The following is a 24910-nucleotide window of genomic DNA, read 5'->3' as shown; positions in this document are numbered from 1 at the left end:
TCAATTATCTATTAGTTTATCACAAAAAATTGGAAGGAAATGCATTGCATGATGGATTTAACATTATCAAGTTGATTATATAGCGAGCTGACAAACATTGTGATGTAGAAAATATGTAGAAATTAATGAAAGAAGTCTAAACACACCATAATCATTTATATATAATGAATTAGTACAATATTTTACACTTTATACATTGTATGGTAAGATACATGAGTGACTTAGTACCACATAGAGTTCCTATGAGGTTCAAAATTTTCACTATCTTCATCATCTCTATGTGTAGAGTGAGTGTATTTTGAAGAGTAGTTAGCAACCATGACAATGGTTTTCAAGAACCAAAACTCAAAAGTCAATAGGAAACCGAATACTTCGGTATTTTTCGGGATTACCAAACAAATGGGATTTGGAAACCAATCCCATATCGAAAATTTCGGTATTTTTCGAGATGGGATTCCCGAACTTCAGAATGGTTTTGGTTTGGGATTTTTCGATTTGAGTTTGAGACTTTTTCGATTTGGTTTGGGATTTTCCGGAATTTTTTCCAGCCCTACCATGTAAATGACCAAATAAAAAATAGAAAAATTAAAAACCACATGCCATTGACTAAGTAATTAATTGACACAATTTAAAATATAATACCACAAAAAATTTGGAAAATGTGCAAATTTGTTTCTTGTAAAAAGAATTCAAAACAAAAGAATATATATAAATATTGTAGCACATTATCACAACAACATAAGTGGTATAGTGGTTAAGGCGTTAAGGAGTTAAGTGGCAGGGGTTTGAACCCCTCTATGCTCAAAATTGAGATTTTTCAAAATTTTCAGGAATTTTTGGACTAATATCGCGATATTAGGCGATATTATAGTTAATATCGCTATATTATCGATAATATCGCGATATTTTGACGAAAACTCATTGGATACTCATTAAAATATCGGTAACTCAAAAAAACGAAAATATCGCCGATATATCGGCGATATTTTGGATATTTTCTTCCATGAGTAAGAGTAATTTTGAGGGGGGGGGGAACTATGAACAACAGCTCCCTCAATTAAAAAAGAATGTCCTAAGTCCGATATTCTATAAGCTATGAATCTACTTAATCATGACCACAAGTATAGTGCAATTCCTAACTAGCCTCTTCCGAACTTGAAATGTGTAGATAACAGTAATTCGCCACCAGTTATCTCCATTACAAATGTGTAGATAACAGTAATTCGCCACCAGTTAGCCTCATGATCTATCAATTTGAACCCTTGAAATTTGATCCAAAGGTTAAAGTTATTAAAACTTTTAATGAGACTTCCTGTTTTTAACTGTTTAATCAAATTTTAAGGATCCGGATTAATGGATCATGAGGATTCAGTGGAAAGGGATCCGGTATAGGAGAAGGGCAATAGTCCCAATCTATAATGTTTGAGCCACAACGAACAAATTCCATAGTACGGTTTTGACCAAAAAGGGAAACGGAAAAGTTTTGACATCAGCCGCGGTAAAATCTTAGAAAAAGGAGATCTTTTGAGGTTCCAAAATCCGACATGGCGAAATATGGTTGGCTGCTCAACGTCAACCTATGTGCCTCACTTAAAAAGGGTACAAATCGGTCATCAAATTTATGACTGATAAAACGATCCACATTGCAGATACGAACGCACGTTCCTTAAACAACCGCCAATCACCTCCCGCCACGTATGAAAACGTCCATCTTTGACCGTACCACGGTTTTAATTCTCACACGATCTCTTTCCTTATTGGCCGTCACCAAATCCCACCTGACAGCCACTTCTCTTTGTCAGGCTCTGATTTGTAACTTTAACCCCGCAAATCCCCCCATTGCCTTCGTCAGGTAAAACCCTAATTCTGCAAATTTTATCAAAATCTCCGATCTGTACGGAAGGAGGCCGTTTGGAAATCGTCTGCGTCGCGGCCCACTGGTACTGTCAATTCCTTCTCTTGCAAGAGCGGTAATTTCGTCAATTTTCAAAATTGTGTGTAAATTTGGCGTCTTTTGTTGAAATTGAGATTGCGTTTTGGGGGAATTTGATTGGTTTGCACCTTGTAATTTGATCTCATTTATAGGGTTTTCAGGAGGAGTATTAGTCCAGTTCGATTTGATTGGAATTGTAGTTCGAAGCGGGTTCTTTTCGCGTGATTACATTAACGATGAAGAACGTTGAGCGGATTGCCAATATCGCATTAGCAGGTTTGCTCTCTGTAAGCAGTAAATTGAATTTGTTTTCTCAATTTTAATTTATTGGGTTCTTTTTGTGGGTATTGGAAAATGTTGCTCTATAAATAGGAAAAATAAGTTTGAGATTGAGTTGTTCATTGAGCTATGGAGCTGTGGGGGAGTAGAATTACATAAATTTCTAATCTTGATGGGTCTTTCAGTGAGGAAAAATGACACTAGTCTCTAAAAGCTTCAAATTATTTGTTTTATTTATTTACTTATTTTGTTTAAAAAGAATCAAAATTTGAGGAGCATCTGGTGGCCTTGGACTAATCTTGAAGAACTAGAATATAATTGGCTATTTATAGCCTTGCTTTTAGTTTATGAAAGTAGGGATATGATGAACAGGAATTAGGGAATGACAGAACCACCCATTGATTTGGTTTAAGACCGATATGTTGTAGGATATGCTTGGTGGTTGAGATAAGCGGGCTAATAAAGTTTACATGCACTGCCAGATTTTGTTCTGTATGTTTTTCATTGCTATAAGTATTTGAAATGAAAAGGGGATGAAAAAATTTCTTGGTACACTCTCACAGTTCTTGTTTGACTAGCCAATTTGGGGAAAGTATGTGAGATTACGTGCCTATCTGTTTTTATTTCCAATCCCAGTGTTATAAGTGCAATGCATCTTAGTTATCTAGTAAAATTTGCAGTGTATATTCTGTAATGTTTAGATGCCATGGTTGAGGTTTGGTGGAATGGTCATCACTCGGCAATTAAATGACTAAGTTGCTTTTGGCTGCAGGTTTAACGTTAGCACCACTTGTTGTGAAGGTAGATCCAAACCTAAATGTAGTTTTAACTGCGTGTCTCACAGTTTTTGTGGGTTGCTACCGGTCTGTGAAGCCAACTCCACCTTCAGTAAGTACAGCTGTCCTTTTTATTTGTTTTGTGATGCATCTGTCCTTGTATTCTTGTCCCTGCGTAGAAATTCACGTTCATTTTCAATCATGCAGGAGACAATGTCTAATGAACATGCCATGAGATTCCCATTTGTGGGGAGTGCAATGCTGTTATCGCTATTTTTACTTTTTAAGTTCTTATCCAAAGACTTGGTCAATGCTGTATTGACGTGCTATTTCTTTGTTCTTGGGATCATTGCTCTCTCGTAGGTCCTTTATTTATAGTTTATTTTCAACTGCTATATTATTGTTATATTAGCCGACCCCACTTAGTGGGATAAGGCTTTGTTGTTGTTGTATATTATTGTTATACTTTTTAACATCCCTTATGTGTACAGGGCAACACTTTTACCTGCTATTGCACGATATTTGCCAGAGAGTTGGAATAAGGACCCTATCGTCTGGCGTTTTCCTTATTTCCGGTGTATGTGATGTCCTTTTCAGTTTTTTTTTCTGCAAAGTAGTTTTTTTTGTTTTGTTTGAAACTCTGGATTTACTGTCAATGTCAATGAATTCGATTTTATTTTATGCTGTAATTCTTCTGAGTGTAGAAATCAATATGATCGCTTGAAGTGTTGTGTATATAGTTAGTGGATCTTCTAAGAACTGTTAGGAAGGTAGAAAAACATTTTAGTTATGGATCAATGACTCTCTTGTTTTAACATGAGTCTACCATTGTGTGAAAGCAGTTTGATAGTCTTGTGGTCTGAGTTTTGGTTTGATCTAGTTGACATTATCTTGCTTGCATCCTGCAGAATGATAATTTCCTTGCACCTTTTCTTTCACAGCTTTGGAGATTGAGTTCACAAAATCTCAGATTGTTTCTGCAATCCCTGGAACCTTTTTCTGTGCATGGTATGCTTCAAAGAAGCATTGGCTGGCTAACAATATATTGGGGCTCGCCTTCTGTATTCAGGTCTGTCAGTATCCAATTAATAGATATTTGAGTATGTTTAGCCTCCTCTCTAATAATCATTTCTTCTCTTATCTATATGTTTTGTAGTATTTTTATTTTCCTTTTAAATTTTAACCCTGCACTGGCGTATGTTGTGAAATGTTTATTTAATCTGAGTATTGAAGAATTTCATTATTTTTCTTTTCAGGGAATTGAAATGCTTTCTCTTGGGTCTTTTAAGACTGGTGCTATCCTTTTGGTAATAAGCCCTCCCTTGGATTTCTACAAAAAAAAATTTGAAGTATTTTTATCTGCTTTTGTTTGTCTTTAGCACTGCTTGTGCTGCTGAACCTTCCTTTCTATCTCTGTTTTCACTGCTTTAACTCTTGATCTAGTATTTCGGTTTCCGGGTCACTGTGATTATATCATTATACCCCTTGTTTCCTCTTGCTGACCGTTACAATATTGGATGCTAATACTCCATGTATATGCTCGTGTGTATTTATATATATACACGTATTTTCTTTACTCTTTGGTCCTTGTGCATTGCAGGCTGGACTTTTTGTGTATGATATTTTCTGGGTTTTCTTCACTCCAGTTATGGTCAGTGTTGCCAAATCTTTTGATGCGCCTATAAAGGTTTGTACTCCAGATTAATCAAAGATCTTTTTACCAATAAATAGTCGGCTTCCTAATGTGGAAAAACTTCTAATGCTCTTACTGTAACCATGATTTAATTGGTCTGCAGCTGTTGTTCCCCACAGCAGATGCTGCACGTCCATTTTCTATGCTTGGACTTGGTGATATTGTTATCCCTGGTAAGGTTAAAAACTTTCATATGCTATTTTTCTTGTATCTACTGCATGATTTGTCTAATAGGTTTTTATTTGTCATTTTGTTGTAAATTCTTTCTATAGAGTTTGAGTGTTATATTATGTGGAACTAAAATCTAAGTATAATAGACAGTTTAATATGCTACCTAAGTTCTAACAGGTCTCATTCTTTTCCATTTGATATGCTACCTAAGCTTAATGGATCTTGTAAGGACATTTGTTTTGAATCCTCTGGGACCCACAAGCCACCTGATTTTGTCCTCCCTAATTAAGCATCTATATTTCCCACTTTTGGATAGTTGAGGAATGCTGTGAAGCAGAAACATTTGCTTTCACTTTGTTTATTTGTACTTTTATTTTCTCATTTTCTTTTCTTTGCTTTTGAATCCTATCACGGAAGTATAATATTCTGGTATTGTGGACAACAGGGATCGATCAATTACTTGAAAATGATTTTACTGATTGAGAATGACTCAGTAAAATCTCATCATTTTGGTTGTTGTTTCTAACTTTTAATGTTATGCCTTCCTTCAGGTATTTTCGTTGCGTTGGCTTTGCGGTTTGATGTATCTAGGGGGGGAAAGGGCCAGTACTTCAAGAGTGCATTTTTGGGATACACAGTTGGTTTGGTCCTCACAATTGTTGTAATGAACTGGTTTCAGGCAGCGCAGGTGAGTTTGGCATAATTATGTTTGTTGTATTACTTTTCACATAGTTCTCACTATGAATAGTGACCACTTCAGGTATTTTCGTGGCGTTGGCTTTGCGGCTTGATTTTAATTGAAGTTCCCAATCTATTATAGTGACCACTTCTTTACTTTACGTTAATTTTGTCTCCTCCGTACATCATAACTAATTAATTACCTGATCCATCCTTTCTGTTTTCTGTTTACAGCCTGCACTGTTGTATATTGTACCATCTGTTATTGGATTTTTGGCTGCTCACTGCATATGGAATGGCGACGTCAAACCGGTATGTGTGAACATCCATGCCTTCTTGTTTGATGCATTTGGTTTATGTTATTACATAAAGTAGATTATGAATATTTTTACTTGTGGCATTACATTCAAACAATCCGTAATAATATCAACATAAATCCAGGAAAAAAAAAATATGCAATCCCATTAGTGGTTTTGGTTCTTGTATAAGTGACGACGGGCCAATGACTTAGGAATCCTTTTGTTAGATATATGCTATCATATATGTTTGTGAAGTCGATGTTAAAAGGGGCTTAAAGTTTTGGGGTGAAGGAAATATTGGAAACGAAAACTAAAGCTAACGGTTTAAGAGATGAAATCCAAAAGAGGGGTGAAAACTAGTCGTGTGTGTCACTTCTTGTACATATTTGTAAATCTTTTTATATTTTTTGAAATACGTATCTGAGTGAGGTTCCGATCTTTATTGATGCAGCTGTTGGCGTTCGATGAGTCGAAGAGTGCGGTGATATCTGAAGAAGAAAGTGATCCCAAAACCATCAAGAAGGTGGAGTAAGTTGAAATACAGAGAAGCCACAGAAAAGAAGACTTTCCAACGCAAAAAAACAAACGCTGTTTTGCTCTTGGCTAGTTTTGCAACTGCACGCCGTTGTAACAGTTTTTTCGAATCGAGGACGAAATAATATTTCAGTTCCTTTTACAAGTTGCAACGATTACAGCAATGTTAGGTTAATACAGAAACCTTTCCTTATCTTTTTCTATCTAACTTTCATAGAAATTTTAAGTCATTCATTTATCTTGCTGATAGATTCATCGCACACTTCAATGTTCAGGGAATGAGTTGACCTGTATTAGGCTAGTTGGTTAGGGCAATGTGTCTATCCTCCCGCCCCAAAATTCGAATCTCCGTCTCCGTAAGTTTGAGGAGTTCGTCTTGTCAAAAAATGTAGGTCGCATGGAGGTAAGTATTACAGATCGAAGTCTATGCAAGGGAAGAGGTGGGTTCCATGAATGTGAGTGTAATCAATGAATGTGGTCCAAATAACAGCACTTGTAATAAACTAGTAACAGTTGTCGACGTGCAATTCATTTATTGATTGTTGTTCGGGATATGCAGAATTTTAGTAGTTGTCATCTATTTGATTAACGGATGTATTATGAAAAATGCATTGTCAATATGGTAGATTAACTACAATGAGTAACCACGCAACACCGAAAAAAAACATTTTTGAAATCAATTATTGTTGAGTGGCACTACCTATAGCGAAAATGATTATAATACATTCAAATACCCATAATCCATATCATTATTTGATATCGCTGTCAAGAAGCCAACTCAGCAATCTTATCTGCACTTTTCATTTTCTTTACCAAAGACGCATTGTCCTACAAAGATCACATCCAAAATCGCAGCAAGTGATCCAGTGATAAGGGTGCAAACTGAGGTTTTTAATAAACAAAAAAAAAATGTGAGAGATTTTGGGGTTCGATGTTCTGAATTGATGAGTTTGCTTGACTGTGACCATGAGTAAGGTAAAATTTCTCATAACCTCATTGAACTCGAAAGAAATAAATAACTTTAAAAAAAATAAAATAAAAAAAACAGAAACAGCATCCAAAGCCTCCAACAAGCTTTATTTGAGTGGAAAATATGACACTCCATTTAATAAGCCAATAAATGAGATATTATTCTGTGGCCCCTACTCCCTCGTAACACATGCATTTCGTTATCATGATATTGGACAAGGATTGTCTACTCTCTTTTTTTCCATACTCTTCTGTTTGTGTGGTCACAGTTAAGTCACGTCAACATTTTATATTACTATTTATTTTTATCTTATTATCTTTATAAAAAAAAATATAAAATGTTAACGTGGTTTAACCGTGACCACACAAAACAGGAGGGCATGGAAGGGCATGGAAAAAGGGAGGGCAAACAATCCTTGTCCCATGATATTATCTCCCTCCTTCAAATCATTGAGTTCCAGCGTGTGTACACAAAATCTATATAGTTTAGGCCGTTGCTCTCGTTTTCTTTTTCTTGTTTAGGGTTTCTTGAATCTTTTTAGCCGTTGGATTTTTATTTCACAATTCTATCAATTTAGCCGTTTGATCTTACTTTTGGCGATGAAGTAGAGGCGCTTCGGATTCAGACGTGCCATCTTGAATATCGAGCTATAAATTTTGTGATGATGAGACGTTGCATTTGTTGCATGTGCACAAAAAACGAGAAATTAACTTTGATACTCTACCTTGATATTTAACCGTCGGATTTGTTGAAAAACCGGTCCACATTTAACGGCTAGATGATTTTGAAATATCTCTTTAAATACTTATTGCTTCCTTTTCCTCATTTCTTCATCAAATCCTTAATTTTCCCTTCTATTCCAGAAATACTCCGAATATTTAGTTACATATCTTTTTAGTGATATGAGTTTTCAGTTGTAATTTAGTTATTTTCTAACTACAAATAAGAAAGTTTCGTGGTGAATTGTCCTAGTAAAATGAATAGATCATTCATCGTCAATGTACTGCATTTTAAATTCAAACTCTTTTTTTTTTAATCTAACTTAAAATAGTAATATTGCTTGTAATGATATATCTACGCTACATAATTGGGGAAAAAATTGGTTACTAGCTTGTCAAACTCGAGATTCGAACTTAAAATTTTTTACTTACAAATAAAAAAGAATATTATTAAATTATAATATTAAGCGACAACTTTTGTTATTCTTGTAATTATTTTTTCTGGTTACAATTAAAGAAGGGAAATAAAATCCTTGACCTAATTCTTGCCATTTTTTGACCGTCATTAAAACTTGAGCTAACCCCACGTACAGTTGTACCTGTAATCTTTATGCAAATGAATACGATCCAATTATTTGGTTCGTACATTAAGAGCAAGTCCACCCTTAAGGACTTTGTGCCAGCACCCAACCCATTTATCCACTCCAGTGAACAGTAACAGACTCCAATGAATAGTAATAGGCCAATGCATCTCCACCCCTAAAAAAATGCGCTGGCACAAACAATCTCCACCCCTACAAAATGCGCTGGCACCCAGCCTATTTAAAATATTTTTTAATTTTTTCTAAAAGAATAAAAAAATAAAATAGTTTTAATTTCGGATAGGATTTTTAACCAATCTCATCACGCCACGTGTCATTATCTGAACGTACTATTTTGTGAATAGATTTCTACTAAGATTTTCAACCAATCCCAACACGCCACGTGTCACTTCCGTTTTACAATAATTTAGCCAAGATTTCGATAAGATTTTCAACCAATCACATCATGTCATGTGTCATTATCCGAACGTACTATTTTGCGGATAGATTTCCGATAGGATTTTCGACCAATCCCGACACGCTACGTGTCACTTCCGGGTTACAATAATTTAGCCAAGATTTCGATAAGATTTTCAACCAATCACATAGTGCCACGTGGCATTGTCCAAAACCTCATCCTTTCTTTTTTTGTCCATATAAACCCTACATCCCTACATCCATCCTCACACCAAGCTCAATCCTTCTTTTTAGCTCAGAATCCTTGTTCATCGTTTTCAAATCTTGAGTTCTTATTACAATGTCTTCTTCAAGAAGAGTGTATAAACAGTTGCATGAGCAATAGAAAAGGTTGTTGGCACAACAGGCAGAATTGGCCAATCTCGAGGAAGGTGAAGGTGGAGGTGGAGATGAGGCTTTCTTCATGGAGGGGGATGAGGATGATCACCATAGAAGGCAGAAGGCCTCACATTCCTGCCGTGTCATGGAACCCGTGGGTCAGATAGCCAAACCAAGACGTGCTGCAAACCTCGATAGAAAAAGGGAAAAACGAGGTAAAGATCTATTGGAAGATTATTTTATTCCTAATAGCATATTCCCTGATCATATTTTTAGACGTCGTTTTAGAATGCAACGAAATTTGTTCGACAAAATCATGAGTGATATTTGCAATCATGATCCATAGTTTGTGCAAAAAGATGATGCTTTTCATGTTCTCGGTTTTATTCATGAGCAAAAAGTTACGGCATCCTTGCGAATGCTTGCATATGGAGCATCTGCAGATCAAGTGGATGAGATCGCGAGAATGGGAAAAACAACTGTTTTGGAGTCCCTGATGCGGTTTTGCTCTGCAATTGAAGCCCTCTACACCAAAGAGTACCTCCGGACACCCACGCCAAGGGACATGAGAAGGCTTCTGAGGAAGGGTGAGATGCGAGGCTTCCCTGGCATGATTGGAAGCATCGACTGCATGCATTGGACTTGGAAAAACTGTCCAAGTGCGTGGCAAGGAGCATATGGCGATAGAAAAGAAGTCAAAAGCATCATTTTGGAAGCGGTGGCTTCATTTAATACATAGATTTGGCATGATTTTTTTGGTGTTTCAGGAGCTCAGAATGACCTAAATGTCCTTGCCCAATCTCCAGTGTTCGACGAATTGCTGCAAGGAAAATTGCCGAGATGCACATATTGGGTTAATGGTACCCAATACGAGGGATCATACTACCTTGCAAATGGCATTTACCCAAGGTGGTCAACATTTGTCAAAACAGTGCCACATCCATAGACTGAAAAGGAAAAACACTTCGCAAAATGTCAAGAAAGGTGTAGAAAGGATGTCGAGCGTTGTTTTGGTATCCTGCAAGCTCGTTGGGCGATTGTCAGGGCTGCAGCTAGAATTTTTTATGTTGAGGCTCTTCGATCCATCATGATGACGTGTATTATTCTCCACAACATGATTGTTGAAGATGAGTATGATTATGATGTCGTCGATGAATATGAGCCGGATCCGATGAACAACTTAAGAACACGTATCTACTGTGCTCATGACCGGACCGAAGATCCAGCGCAACACGAGCCGTTAGAACGCGATGGACGTTACAATGAATTGATCGTTCAACGGTACACTGATGTGCAAGAGCCATACTGGCACGTAACCCGCCATAATGACTTGATTGAGCACCAATAGGGATTGCATGAAGGCGAAGATAATTAAAATGAGGCCTATGGTTGAAGAATAAATTGTATTTTTTTTTAAGTTTATGTAATTCTATGTAGTGTGTTTTATTTTTAAGTTTATTTGGTGAGTTTATGTAATTCTATGTAGTGTGTTTTGTTTTTAAGTTTATTTGGTGAGTTATGTAATCTTATTTGGTGAGTTTATGTAATCTTATTTCATGTGTTTAAATAAAGTACAAAAATAAATAAATAATTACATTAAAATTGCATAATAAATAAAATTAAAATAAATAAAGTTTTTAAAATAAATAAGAAATAACATAAAAATTACATAAGAAATTAAATAAAGTTTAAAAGAAAAAAAAAGAAATAACATAAGAAATTAAATAAAGTTCAAAAGAAAAAAAAATAGAAAAAACATAAAAATTACATAAGAAATTCAATAAAATTCTAAAAAATAAGAAATTACATAAAAATTATACAAAGTCTCTCGAGTTAGGATATGTGGTGCTAGGATCTTGGTTGCCATGATTTGTGTAGCTAGAACCCCCTTGACTTGTTTCCGCATCTCTTGCACTCCTCCTTCACATGACATCTCTTTTTTCCGATGCCCAAAAATATTTAGAATTCGGAGACAGTCCTACTAGAGACTTGCTCATAGTGTCATGATCTGCTTGAGCCATCCTTTCTTCTCTAAGCATTTCATTTTCTCGATGAAGTTCTTCTCTAACCAGCTCGTTCTCTCGATTAACTACTTCTCTTTGTCTCTCAGCCGCCGCATCACGGGCCTCAGTAGCTGCTATTATTGCTGTCATAGCAGCAACTTTTTCCTCATCTCTAGCCTTTTCCCGTGCCATGTTCAGTTCACCCTGGCGAGTAAGTTCCTCCATATATTTAGTGTAGTCATTTTTTGAAGAACTACCTTTTTTCTTTGATGCCTTTTTACCTTGAGGCCTGAGGGACTGACGAGTCGGTTAGGTCTCGGGCACTTGTTCAGGCGTCCCTTCCGTGTCTTGAAATGTGTCGGCTTCTTGTTCAGCCATGTCTAGTTCTGGAGAACTATGTAGACCCATACCGTGCATGACAACTTCTGGACCGATTGCCACAATTTTGTATTTAGGGCAATCTTTGACAATTTGCCAACATTCCCATCTGGTGAATGATTTGTTCTGGTTATTTGAATTGTAGAATGCTTGAGCTTGTAGTGTCTATAAAAATGTGGGATAAGGTAATGTTAAAAAATGCGGGTGTAACACAAATAAATAAATTCAAAATATTGATACGGGTGGAATGCATAAAAATTACATAAAAATGACATAAGAAATTAAATAAAAATTACATAAGAAATTAAATAAATTAAAATATTGATACCGGTGGAATGCATATAAATTACATAAAAATGACATAAGAAATTACATATGAAATTAAATAAATTAAAATATTGATGTGGGTGGAATGCGTATAAATAAATAAAAATATCGTCACCTGATCCACTAAACTTGTCCCATTACGGAGGTTACCAGAAGCATGAGAGATGACGTTTTTCCAACAAATAAAGGATGCGTTGAGTTTTTTCCAACGACCTTGAAGACCTTGACTAGTTAAGGCGTCTTTTCCATGTACATCATAAAACGCTTTCATAATTTTACTCCACATTTCTCACTTATCCATCTCATTACCCGTAATCGGGTCATGAGTAGTGTGAATCCAACATTCACACAACGTAACATCTTCAATGAGCTTCCATGAAGACATTTTTTTCTCTTAAAGTGTAGAAAATATTGAAATGTAGATAGTATAGAAAGTGTAGAAAATATTGATGACACACCCCGTCCCGAAGGAGGGCATGTTGGCCGTCACGTGAGAGTGACGTAACCATTTACACAGTTCGGAAGCTTTAAAAAAAATACAATTACTAAGATGAAACACCCGAGGGTGAGTCCTACTTTTGTGAATTCTGTCAGAACACCACTAGATTCCTCGTGGCCACCAAAGCTCTACTATCTAGAACCTGGAGGGGCACAAAACAAAATTGAGTAGGTCAGTAAAACAAAGTTTTTCGAAAAAATTTCATTTAAAACATTTCTAACCCCTCGCTGTAAAACCTGTATACTTTCCCATAAAATAGTATATATATATAACCATAATTAATCTCAAACTCAAATCACAAATCTTTAACACTTTCCAAGAAAAATATGCCATGCTATGCATCAAAACATAATAAGGATACAACATTATAACAGGTGAAATAAGGAATCAACCGGAGACCCTGCAGTTGGTCCTGTACGGTTAATTCTATAGCTCAATATCCAATCCAACCGGAGTCACCACTGTGACCTGTACGGCACTACTCTGCACATAAATCGGAACTACCTAAAGTAATCTGTACGATAAGAATGGTGTAAGAATACGCTCTAGTGCTTCTCTCATCAATCATCTGTGCACATAATCTAAGGTCACCTACTAGTCGGAACCACCTCTAGTGGTCTGTACGACTAGCATGTCGGAACCCTCTATCGGTCTGTACGACATGCACCTACTTGGATCTAAGGTGAGTGTGCGGTGCGGTAAATAATATAAGCACTAACACCAGGGGTGTAGGTTATGAGCTCTCAACGCAATTCACATTATAATAAATCGTATGAATAACATAAACCTCATCTGATACTCACTTGTGCGCCTACAACACCAATTCACACATATATATATGCATCAAATATCAATTCACATAATTCACAATATGCATGCATGGCATTTTAAAACATACTTTCATTTAAACTCAATTTCTGGGAAAAATATCAATAGTATATAGGTATAAACAAAAATACTGCCCACTCACCTGGAGTTCGCCCAACAACTCCCTAGCACCACACATCAAGGCGTCATGACGATTGGCGCCTAGAACAATAATCAAATCCAACTTCAGAAATCATATCGATACAATATATAACTTATATAAAACACGTCACTACGTAGTTCGACCCGGAAGATCTGCAACACAAATTTCAAATCCATAACTTCCAGAGGTCCACAATATACCTCTAGGACATCATCCTAAAATTTCATTACCATCCAACGGTCGGATCTCCGTCAATTTCCAAAACCAAATGACGGTTAACATTCTATTTTATGAACTTACAACTCCAATTCCAAAAGATCCGTAACTCGGATTCCCAATCCGTAACTCGGATTCCCAATCCGTAAGTTCCTATAATCCTCTAATATTACGTATTACAACGTATCAAAGTGTGGTGACGATCCAACGGTCGGATCGTCAATTCACATTTTCACCTAACCACGAATCGAAACGAACTTAGGTTCAATTACTCAATTTACGTCCATCAATTATCAAAACTGAACCTAGAACCTTAAACACATGCTTAGAATGACATTGGCGGGCCATTGGCCACACAACGCCGCACGGGCCGCCCCGGCTCGCCGGAAAATCCAACTATTTCCAAAAATTCTCAAAAAATACAGAATTGAAGACTCAATGAGTAGAGTAAACTTTATACCTGAGGCCAAGGCCAATTTGGCCTGGAAACACTTCAATTTCACCAAAATCCGTGAAGAACCCTAGAAATGGGTGTTTTCAATTCGACCTCCAAAACCACTCCGATGCTCCAACTAATGCTTGGGCTTTGTTCCAGGTCCTAAGGGAATGCTAATAGTGTTAGTAATTGAAAGAAAACGTTTCAAGATTTGAAGAATTTGTACACTAAGCCACCGCACACACCGTACGGTTTCAACCAATTTCAAGGCCAAATTCCTTGATTTTTGGGGTGTAATAGGAAGAGGGAAGATCATAGAGGGTTTTCCAAGTGATGGTTTGAAGTAACTCACCGGAAAAGTGAAGAAATTTCGACGGAAATGGGTCGAAAACCCACCGGGTCGCGCGGGTCATGGGTTAAAAACCAATTTCTGTTCTTCTTCCTCTGCTTCTCGCCCTCTCTCCTTTCCTCCTTTCCTCCTTTCCCCTTCTCTGATTGGCCAGAATCTTCTCTCTCTTCTCCTCATTCGCCCAGCTTCTCTCTTTTCTCTCCTGGAGTTATCTTCTTCTTCCTTCTGGTTAGGCAGTTTTTGCCCAATCCTCATTCTTCTTCTTTCTTCACCAGTCACGCACACACACTTACACACATAAAACCTTCTTTCTCTCATCCCAACCATCCATTTAATTCTTCATTAAATCTGGGCCGTCCATTATCATAAAAAAAATTTCCAGATTTTACTAAATTATAATTCCTAAAATGCCCAAATTTCAAACGTTAATAAATTATTCGATATAACTCCAAATCATGCATCGTCTGCGCCCACGCGTCCGTAGCAACGAGTACTATGAGGATATGTCAAGAAAACAAATCTTATATGGCACGACACAACGATTAACCTCGAATAATGCGCGTGCCTCAAGGGGCATTTTTGTAAAATCCTTTATTAAAACTTTTAAAACTCTTAAAATCAGGGACGGGCTATCACAATTGAAATGTGGTGTAAAGGTGGAAGATGAGGGTTAGGTATTTATAGAAAAAAAATAACATTTTTAAAAATTTTCTATATTTTTTTTAAAATTTTCTGTATTTTTTAATAAATTTTATGTATTTTTTTTTATAATTTTTAATAAATTTTAATATAGTTAATTAATCTGGACCGTTGGATTTGAAAAATATTCAAATCCAAGAGCCAGGGAGTTGCCATGTGGCCAACGGTCATATTTCTGACCGTTGGGCCTTTTTATTTTATTTTTTTTTTTTTTTGTGAAAAAAAACTTGGACCGTTGATCTGTAATCGAACGGTCCATTTTAAAAGTTAAATTTAAATTTTTTTTAACGTTGGAAATCCAACGGTCTACAAAAAATAGCCGTTGGAAATCCAACGGCTATGAGCATGTCGCGTCACTCATGGGGCTCCGGAGCACAAGTGGGCTGATAGCCCTCTGCAACCTTGTCGGCTACTCACCCTGGGTGCGAGTGTCGTGCATGCGCCAGCCAAATAGGCCGGCTCTTGGGTCTGTCAAAATTGGGCTGGTCTGTTGCTTGGCATGGGCTGAGTGCCAGGCAACTTTGTGGGCTGGAGCAAATTGACTGAGGACCAGTTTGTTTTTTAGACTGAGGGCTGGGACATTTTTTCTTCGGTGGACTTGCTCTAATATCTATCCAAAAACAAAACTGCATCTGCAGTTAATTTTTTTTTTTAAAGCTATTTTCTGGACCAGTTGATAATTCGTTGTAAACGTGAGGTTGCTGGGGTCTGTGTGATTCTGTGATACATGTGAATTCCGAAACCCTACGACAATTCCTGGTGTCGTTTTTCTCTTGGCAGCCTTTTAATGTCGATATACTGGAATCTGTATATTCGATGGTTACTGCTAAATTATTTTCAGGGAACAGCAAGCTACCTGCCTCTGTGTAAGACATGCAGTGCCATCCAGTCCAGTTGGAATTTTATCAAATCCAGAAGAGAGACAAAAAAAAATGAAAGCAAATCTGACTCCCAAAAGCAAATATTATAAAAAAATGGTACAGTTCGTCAGCCACAATATATGCATGGATGATCCAGATTTAGCAGTGCTTTAATTTAAAAATACAGTTAGTCGCTGGTGCGTACAATGCATTGATGATTAAGATTTGTCTGTTCGTTCATGGACGAAAGACTTTAGCATTGTTCTAACATTATAAAGAATGTTACACTTTACATACCACACCTACAATGCATGTCCATTCAACTCATGGGCGACTGACATTTACATTGATCTAACATTATAGACATCAATAAAGCAGATTCAGAATATACATGATTGTATTTGCTGGCCCAGAATCCAGATATACAGCTTAGCTTTTTAAGATGGAGATGGACCCATGAGAAAAAGGTTGAGACGATCGCATGCCAATTGGATGAGGGTCTGAAAGCACATGTAGCATAACAAAAGGGGCGCCATGGAAGTAGTCAAGTTGAAATGATTATTCCCACAGTTCCCACCTGCGTCAAATTATAAAACTCAAAATCAAAGGAGTACTTGCGGATAGGGAAGGAAACCCTAATGCATGTAGGGAGTTAAATAGGCTTTGCTAAATATAGTTATGGGAGTTATTTATGAATATGTGAACGAGTGAGAATTGTTGATCACTTCCTTGGAATTCGAAGATATACATTAACTTTCGGTTTTCGGCTCATGCTAGCGTTTCTCAAGGAATAAATATTGATGCTTGGTTTGGAGGGTTTAATGTAGACAATCTAATTATGCAGTTGAATGCGACCTGAAAATAGCATATTTCTTTTATTATAATTTAGTCACGGTTGCAAGTGAGAGTTTGCCACCTCTTTTGATATAATACTGCCACTTAGTTGAGAATACATTGAAGATGGATAAAGTTCAAGTTTAATTTCAAATATTTCTTCCATTTAGTATTATGTTTTAGTGGTATTCCTCTTTACTTGTAAGTGAAAGGTCTTAGGTTTCATCTCGCTAAAGACGAATTTAAACCATATTATTGCTAGACAATTGTGAGGCTAAACCCATAATATAGGTAATATTGATTGTTAAAAAAAAAAACTGTTGAAAAACCTTCATAAAGTTACGAATTCTTACCCCATGAATTGCCAACTTAACCTTTAGTTTCAGATATAATACTGCCCAATCTTTGCCTACATGGATGTGAAATCCGCTTCATGTAGATTGGAGGGAAGAATACGAGCATAGAAAATAATGCCAAATTAGTATTTGATGATATAGGTGGTAATTTGACATTTTGTACAAAAAATTTCTCCAATCGATATGTTAAATGAAAATGTCAGGTCTAGTTGTTAAAATAATCAATATTATAATATGGACAACCACTCAAATAATATTCAACAACATTTATAGCGTGTTTACGAACCAGTAATCGGAATCAAAATGTAAAATTGGATTCCGATTACGGGATAATACTTTCATTTACTAAACTTGGGAAAATAAACAAATAGGTGCGCCCACACAAAATTAGGAATCCAATTCCTCATTTGAAGTAATTGGACTCCTTAATTGGAAGTGGTATTCCAAGAGTATGGAGGAATCATGATCAATTTTTCTTACCCATTATGCCCTTAGATATTTACTATAATTTCTTTTTGCTAGGTTGTACTTCTTGAATTTCATGTCTTTTTTAATAAACATAAGAATTAAACAAATAAGAAATAATTAATGTTTATAGGCCAATTACTATTATGCTGTGTTTGGATGAAGAAATGTAATATTACTAAAGAATTTTAAAATGATGGAAATTGAAATGATGGAATTTTATTTTCTAGAATTTGTGAATTTTCTTGTTTGGTTAACCTATTTACATGTGTTGATGCACAAAATCAGTGAGGACTTTGGTACAACAGAAAGTGTCAAGTTTGTGACCTTCGCTAGATTGCTCAAGTCACTAGTGTGGATAAGTATGTAAATGGATAGAGACAAGGAAGTAAATACAGGATGTATGTGGTTCACCTAGATTGGCTACGTCTACGGAGTAGAGAAGTTCTCATTAATTGTGAAGGGTTAACACAAGTACATATGTTCAAGATCTCCTTTAGTGAGTACTAGTGAATGATTTAGTACAAATGACATTAGGAAATATTGTGGGAGAATTATCTCCTTTTATAGAAGAGAGTTTCTAGCTTTGTTCTGACATTGGCACGTGTCGTGTTATGATTGGCTTCTGATATTGGCACGTGTCGCGCTATGATTGGCTTTTGATGTCGACACGTGTCGCGCTGTTATTATCATCCTGGTTGGAGGGAAACTCTTCTGGGTCCTTGATGGTATAACATTGACCGGTGCTCGGTAGTTTCGGGATTTGTCAAGTATGGTACAAATAGTGCTCCCCTAAGTTCCCGAGTGAGGGAAGCTCCTCGGTTAGGGACTTGCAAGATCCAAGCCGCTGAGTAATCACGAAACTTCTAAGTACCGAAGTGTGATATCGTTTTCACTTGCCTGATCTGTCTCATAGGTAGATGTGGCATCTTCTCTGGAAGTACTTTTCCTCCATCCAGGGTAGAGATGCACAAGGTAATGTATCAATTTCACTTGAAGCTTACTTGTAGTTTCAGGCTTGGTCAAGCGTGATACAAACCATGTAGGAGGATTCCCCCCAAGTCGCCGAGCTAGGAGATCTGTCGAAAGAGGTGACAGACAAGGTAAGCAATCAGAGTTCCAAGCACTCAGTCCCATATCAGAAGTTTGATTTCGAGTTCCGGCTGATTGTTCTCATTCTCCCTATCTTGCAAGCAGTAAGAAGGATAAAGAGAAGAAAAAGGAGAAAAGATGATATGAGATACTTTTGCCTTTGAAGAAGTAACTTTCCACAAGCTTATTCTTGAACTCGGCTGGAGGGTTTTCTGGTTTCCTCTAGAGTATAAGGCCGGCTCAAGAATATGAGGGTCAAAACAAGGCCATCAAATCTAAAGTACGTTTGACCCTGATGATATGGGATACTTTTGTTGTTGACAAAGTAGTGGATGTGGCATGGCGAGGCTGTGCTCTTTGGCGACGGTGTCATCGAAAGGTTGTTGAAGCTTCTCGAGCTATTCGGATAGGGCAACGATGTCGAGCTTAGATTTGACTTAGACTCCTCCATCTGGATTATGCGGTTATGTAGAGAGGACGTCGTGCTATAGTGATATGTTTCATCTCATCGTTGAGCCTTCTGCTTCAATCTTTTGCATCGTAGAAGTGGTGGGCAACCTTTGCCTTTGAATGGTCCTTTAGAGTACTACTTCTCAGCGACTCATCCATGCTTGGCAGCTTTAGTGTAAAGAGCCAATATTGTATCAACTATTCTGAGGTATTTGCCGAAAGAACTCGCGACCTTGACAATAGTTGAAGATAAGTACTCAAGAGCAATGCTAGGTGAGCAACCGAGTAAAAGTTTCTGGCAATTAGTTCCAGATCGGAAGTTTGATTTCAGGTTCCGACTGATTGCTTTCTTTCTCCTTGTTTTGTAGGTAAGAGCAAGGGCAAAAGAAAAGATAGGGAAAATGTATGATATGGGATACTCTTGCTTTTAACCCTGATGATATGAGATACTCTTGCTCTGATGTAGCTTGTTTGCAGAGGTATTATCGGGGGAAAAAGAAGCTGAGTATTTCGAGAGACTCTGCTGAAAGTGCCCTCTTGGATGTGAAGAAAAGTTGAACATTTTTTATTTATTTGCAGGTCTGCCTGGCTGTGGAGGATGAAGGTTGACATATATAGGAATTGTCCCAACAACAAGTAGTAATGTTGTTCCTTTACCCTTCTTGGTCATAGCAATGTAGTAGGAGCTGCAAGATTCACGTGTTTTAACTTTGTTAGAGCACTTTGAAAAAATGGTCTGTGGTATCTGGAAAGCTGATGTTGCATGTGAAGATTGCAGACAAGCTTTATCCAAGGAAATCTGGCTCTCGAAGTTCGGAGAGCGGTCCCTCTTCGGTTTTCGAACAAGCAATCATGTTGGCGATCTGGTTCTCAAGATTAGGAGAACGATGCCTCTTCGATTTTTGAGAAAGCAATCATGTTGGGAGTTTGGCTTTCGAGATTTGGAGAGCGGTGCCTTTTTTATTTTTGAGAAAGTAATCTTGTTGGGAGTCTGGCTCTCGAGATTCGAAAAGCGGTGCCTCTTCGATTTTTTGAGCAAGTAATCTTGTTGGGAGTCTAGCTCTCGATATTCGGAAAGCGGTGCCTCTTCGATTTTTTGAGCAAGTAATCTTGTTGGGAGTCTAGCTCTCGATATTCGGAAAGCGGTGTCTCTTCGATTTTTGAGCAAGTAATCCTGGTGGGAGTGTTTTCTCGAATGTGAGTAAAGGTTGGGCATTTTTGCCAGTCTGCCTTGCCACAGAGCACGGAGATTGACACACATAGGGACTTTCCAGTTATCAAGCAGTGGTGTTGTTCCTTTACCCTTGTGGGTAATAGTAGGATAATTGGACCTTCAAAATTTATATGTCTAAACTTTGTCAGAGATCTTTGTCAAAGTTATCTATGGTACCTGAGGTGCTGATGTTGCGTGTGAAGATTGTCGACAGATTTTACTCATGACAATTCGTTTCTCGAAGTCCGGAGAGTGGTGCCTCTTCGATTTTTGAACCAACAGCCATGTTGCCCTTTCTTTTATAAAGGCACCAATTGTGTGCAAGAAGTACTTTCAGAGAGTTATTGCTTGTAGGAATTTTCCCCCTATTTTTATACTTCAGAGATTTATTGGACCTCATTTCTCCTTCATCATTTCTGAAAATGTCTGGCCCATTCGACCGTCGTTTTGACTTGAACTTTGGTGAAGAGGCAGCCATGCCTCTTCAAAACAACATATGGCGCCCATTCTTCTTATCCCCTACTGGTCCTCTTACTGTTAGAGACTCTGTGATGAAGAATGATATGACTGCTGCGGTGGTGGCTAGAAACCTTCTTACTCCCAAAGATAACAGACTACTTTCCAAATGGTCTGAGGAGTTGGCTATTAAGGATTCTTTGCTCTCAGTGTTCAGTGTGTAGCTTATGTGTTTAATATGGCCCAACGCCTATTTGCTCGAACCCACCAAGTTGAATCATTGGCGGCTGAAGTGATAAGTCTCAAATAGGAAATCAAAGAGCTCAAGCATGAGAATAAACAGTTGCACAGGCTCATATATAACTATGCTACAAACATAAAGATGAAGCTTGACCAGCTGCAGGAATATGATGGTCAGATTTTACTTAATCATCAGAGGTTTGTGGGTTTGTTCTAAAGGCATTTATTGCCTTCTTCTTCTAAGGTTGTACCGTGTAATAAAGCTCCAAATGATCAACCTTCGGTGCCTCCTCCTTCTGGGGTTCTGCCCAGTACCGAAGCTCCGAATGATCACCCTCTGGTGCCTCCTCGTTCTGGGGCTCTGCTGACTGCTGAGACTTCTCCTGAGCAACCTTTATGAAGGCTCTATCTTCTTTGTTTATTTTGATTCATGTATATGTACATATTTGTAACTTATCGAAGGTATCAATAAATAAGCTTTACTTTATTTCAACGTATTGTGTTAAATACACCAAGGTCTCATTCACTAAGTTCTTTGAATTTTTTTCTTTTGTTGAAGCTTGTATGTTGAAGCTTTGTGAGTGAAGCATGTGGGTTGAGGTAATGCTCCCCTAATTTCCCGAATGAGAAAAATTTCTCGGTGGGAGAATGATCTTCTTTTATAGAAGAGAGTTTCTAGCTTTGATCTGATATTGACACGTGTCGTGTTGTGATTGGCTTCTGATGTTGACACATGTGCTATGATTGGCTTCTGATGTCGACACGTGTCGCGCTGTGATTGTCCTCCTAGTTGGAGGGAAACTTTTTTAGGTCCTTGACGATATAACGTTGACTGGTGCTCGGTAGTTTCGGGATTGGTCAAGTATGGTACAAACAACATGGAATTTTAAAATGACGGAATTTGTTTTTTTTTTTAACTCTCAATCATAGAAATTGGGAAATGACATATATTTACATGGAATTTAAACTTGGGAATTAGAGGTCCCAAATTCCAAGGTTTTTTTTTCACACGGAAATTCTAAATTTCTATGCTTATGAATCCAAACAAGAGAATTGGTACATGTCAATTTATAAATTTTGACTTTTATCCAAATTCTAAGTTTATTTCCTTCATCTAAACATAGTGGGTTTTATTGTGTTCCACAAATATACTATTGATACAATTAATATGAATAAAAGATTATCCAATTGATTAGCATATAAATATGTTATTTAGAACAAGTGTATTTTGGTAATCATATTCATTTCTATTCTGATTCAGGTGAGTTCGTAAACAACTTATATGAACTCAATTCCCTTCTTACTCCTATTCCATAACATTCAAGTAAAAGTTTGAACAAGAATCTAATTCAAACTCCTATTCATTCCAACTCCCCCATGATTCAATTCCTCCTCAATTCAATTCCTCATATTTTGATTATGGGTTACGTAAACGAGCCATTAATCACTGGCGGATCCAGGAAAAAATATTCAGAGGGTCACATGTAAAAATTCACAAATATTTCTTAGACATATAACCTTAAAAATTAAACTATGTTTCCATCATTCGTAATTTATACAACAAATAATAGTACAAGTTACAATTATCCTTCATTATAAATGAAAGAAAAAACATTGCTCTCGATATAAACCAATATGCTATCACTCAACCATTGATCTTCCATTCGATAACGCAATGGACTTTTCACAATATTCATAAAGAAAATTGTTATCTCATTGAAGGCTGAAGTAGTAGCAACAAGTACAAGCAAAGCCAATGTAATTAACAAATACACATGATTATAAACTCATAAAAACCAACTCCTCACACAAAACTCAACTCATTCAATAATCTAAATAAAAACTTTCATCAATTTATCAACACAAATTGAAATGGAGCTACAAAACATAAAGTCAAGCAACTAAAAAAACACAGGGTATATTATTTGTTGAAATATAATTACAAAAAGGATATATTATTATTCTTTCTACATAAAAAAAAAAAAAAAAGAGAGAGTAATTGCACTCATTGTGCTGATAGGATTCTAGACTCAACATATTATGCCAAGTATCAAAATAATACAAGTCGACGTCGTTCACAAAATATAAAAATAGGGTTTCAGGTTGTCCTATTCGAATCGCACAAGGCCTCATACTCTGCAAGATTGCAGCCCAATAACTGACTGCGATATGTAATACAAGGGAAATCTTTTCCGAATTTCAGACTTTGGATTCTGTTTTGGCTGATAAATTGCCAATTTTGTCAAATGTGTGAAGGACAATTCCAACCTTCAAAAGGGCAACATCCAAGTTATCAATAGAGATTCACAAGATTTCATAGGGTTAGCTGACCTTCCTTGCCCCTTAATGCATCCGCCCCTGCCATTAATATGCAAGCAAACAATGAATTGAAGCCTTGAACTCGTGTTGTCACTTTTGAGAGTAGCTGCAATGTATGCTTTTTCACGTCATGCCACATTAGAATTGACGTTTTGAAAAAAAAAAAAATTATAAGTGTCTTTTCTTAAACAATTTTTATGAAATATAAATAGATTGTTTGACATTTTCTTTGAAGATGTTCTAGTCATTCACAACCTTAAAGTTGATTTTGTCAATGAACTATTACTCCAAACTAATTAGGATGCAATCCTTAAAAGGACATGACATATTAACATCAGTGAAAGAAAAAAAAAATTAATTTAATGAATAAAGCATATTATAATATAAATATTCAAAATGCTTGTTACATCCCACATCGCCCAGGAGAGTGGATCATGTAAGCCTTATATGTATATTCTCATCTCTACCTAGCGCGAGGCCTTTTAGGACCTCATTGGCTTTGGGTTCATCGGAACTCCGAAGTTAAGCAAGTTCGCGCGAGAGCAATCCCATGATGGGTGACCCACTGGGAAGTTCTCGTGTGAGTTCCCAAAAACAAAACCGTGAGGGCATGCTCGGGGCCCAAAGCGGATAGTGCTATGATGGAGTCGAGTCCGGGATGTGGTGGGGGCCCGAGCCGGGATGTGACAATTTGGTATCAGAGCCAATCCTTGGGCGGAAGTGTGCCGACGAGGGCGTCGGGGCCCTAAGGGGGGTGGATTGTTACATCCCATATCGCCCAGGGGAGTGGATTCTGTAAGCCTTATATGTATATTCTCATCTCTATCTAACACAAGGTATTTTGGAAGCTCACTGGTTTCAGGTCCATCGGAACTCCGAAGTTAAGCGAGTTTGTGCGAGAGCAATCCCATGATGGGTGACCTACTGGAAAGTTCTCGTGTGAGTTCCCATAAACAAAACCGTGAAGGCATGCTCGAGACCCAAAGCGGAAAATATCGTGCTACAGTGGAGTCGAGCCCGGTATGTGGTGGGGCCCGGGGCAAGATCTGACAATGCTACTCTTGCAACATAATTGTACTATCTCTCTAGTAGAAATGAAACACATATGTGTTGATAAACCCTATATCTTCTAAACAAATGATACAAATATGTGATAAGTATAACATAAGAGTAATATCGCATCCATCATGCATGTGGATATATTAGATTGATCTCGTGGTGAATATTAATTTGTAGGAAAAATAACTATGAAATTTTTTAAATATAAAAGAATGATAAAAAATTTATATTTAAGACTTGTCACGTGATGAATTTTGAGTG

At 37.1% G+C, this 24910-nt stretch overlaps 1 protein-coding gene and 1 long non-coding RNA gene across 8 annotated transcripts; one reads left to right on the top strand and one right to left on the bottom strand.

The window, feature by feature from the left end:
• Positions 1-1757: 1757 nt before the first annotated feature.
• On the top strand, positions 1758-6917 carry LOC103441182 (signal peptide peptidase). 7 transcript variants are annotated; one of them, XR_011583673.1, is made up of 13 exons: positions 1780-1940; positions 2086-2209; positions 2985-3100; positions 3196-3347; positions 3480-3565; positions 3930-4057; positions 4245-4295; positions 4589-4675; positions 4785-4854; positions 5404-5540; positions 5765-5842; positions 6281-6533; positions 6639-6917. XR_011583673.1 is itself a non-coding variant. In XM_008379887.4 (12 exons), the coding sequence occupies exons 2-12, from the start codon at positions 2170-2172 to the stop codon at positions 6359-6361; spliced, it is 1026 nt and encodes a 341-aa protein (XP_008378109.1). In that variant the 5' UTR covers positions 1758-1940; positions 2086-2169; the 3' UTR covers positions 6362-6593. The 7 variants fall into 7 exon arrangements, 4 of the variants coding, with proteins under 4 accessions (XP_008378109.1, XP_028962798.1, XP_028962799.1 ...); XR_011583674.1 differs by having other exon boundaries at positions 1800-1970; XR_011583675.1 differs by having other exon boundaries at positions 1829-1970; positions 2095-2209.
• Positions 6918-13532: 6615 nt separating this feature from the next.
• Positions 13533-14734, bottom strand: LOC139198197 (uncharacterized). Its single transcript, XR_011583470.1, has 3 exons — positions 14610-14734; positions 14282-14419; positions 13533-13664 (listed from the first exon to the last, which is right to left on the bottom strand). It is a non-coding gene; the product is annotated as an uncharacterized lncRNA (long non-coding RNA).
• Positions 14735-24910: the final 10176 nt, after the last annotated feature.

Source organism: Malus domestica, chromosome 08, assembly GCF_042453785.1.
Source record: "Malus domestica chromosome 08, GDT2T_hap1".
NCBI lineage: Eukaryota > Viridiplantae > Streptophyta > Magnoliopsida > Rosales > Rosaceae > Malus > Malus domestica.
This window is presented reverse-complemented; position numbering and strand designations above follow the sequence as displayed.

Coding starts and splice junctions, on each gene's coding strand:
- LOC103441182 (XM_008379887.4), top strand. CDS start 2,170: ATGAAGAACGTTGAGCGGATTGCCAATATCGCATTAGCAG. Junction 3,566..3,929: donor GCGTTTTCCTTATTTCCGGT/GTATGTGATGTC, acceptor TTTCTTTCACAG/CTTTGGAGATTGAGTTCACA. Junction 5,541..5,764: donor ACTGGTTTCAGGCAGCGCAG/GTGAGTTTGGCA, acceptor TTCTGTTTACAG/CCTGCACTGTTGTATATTGT.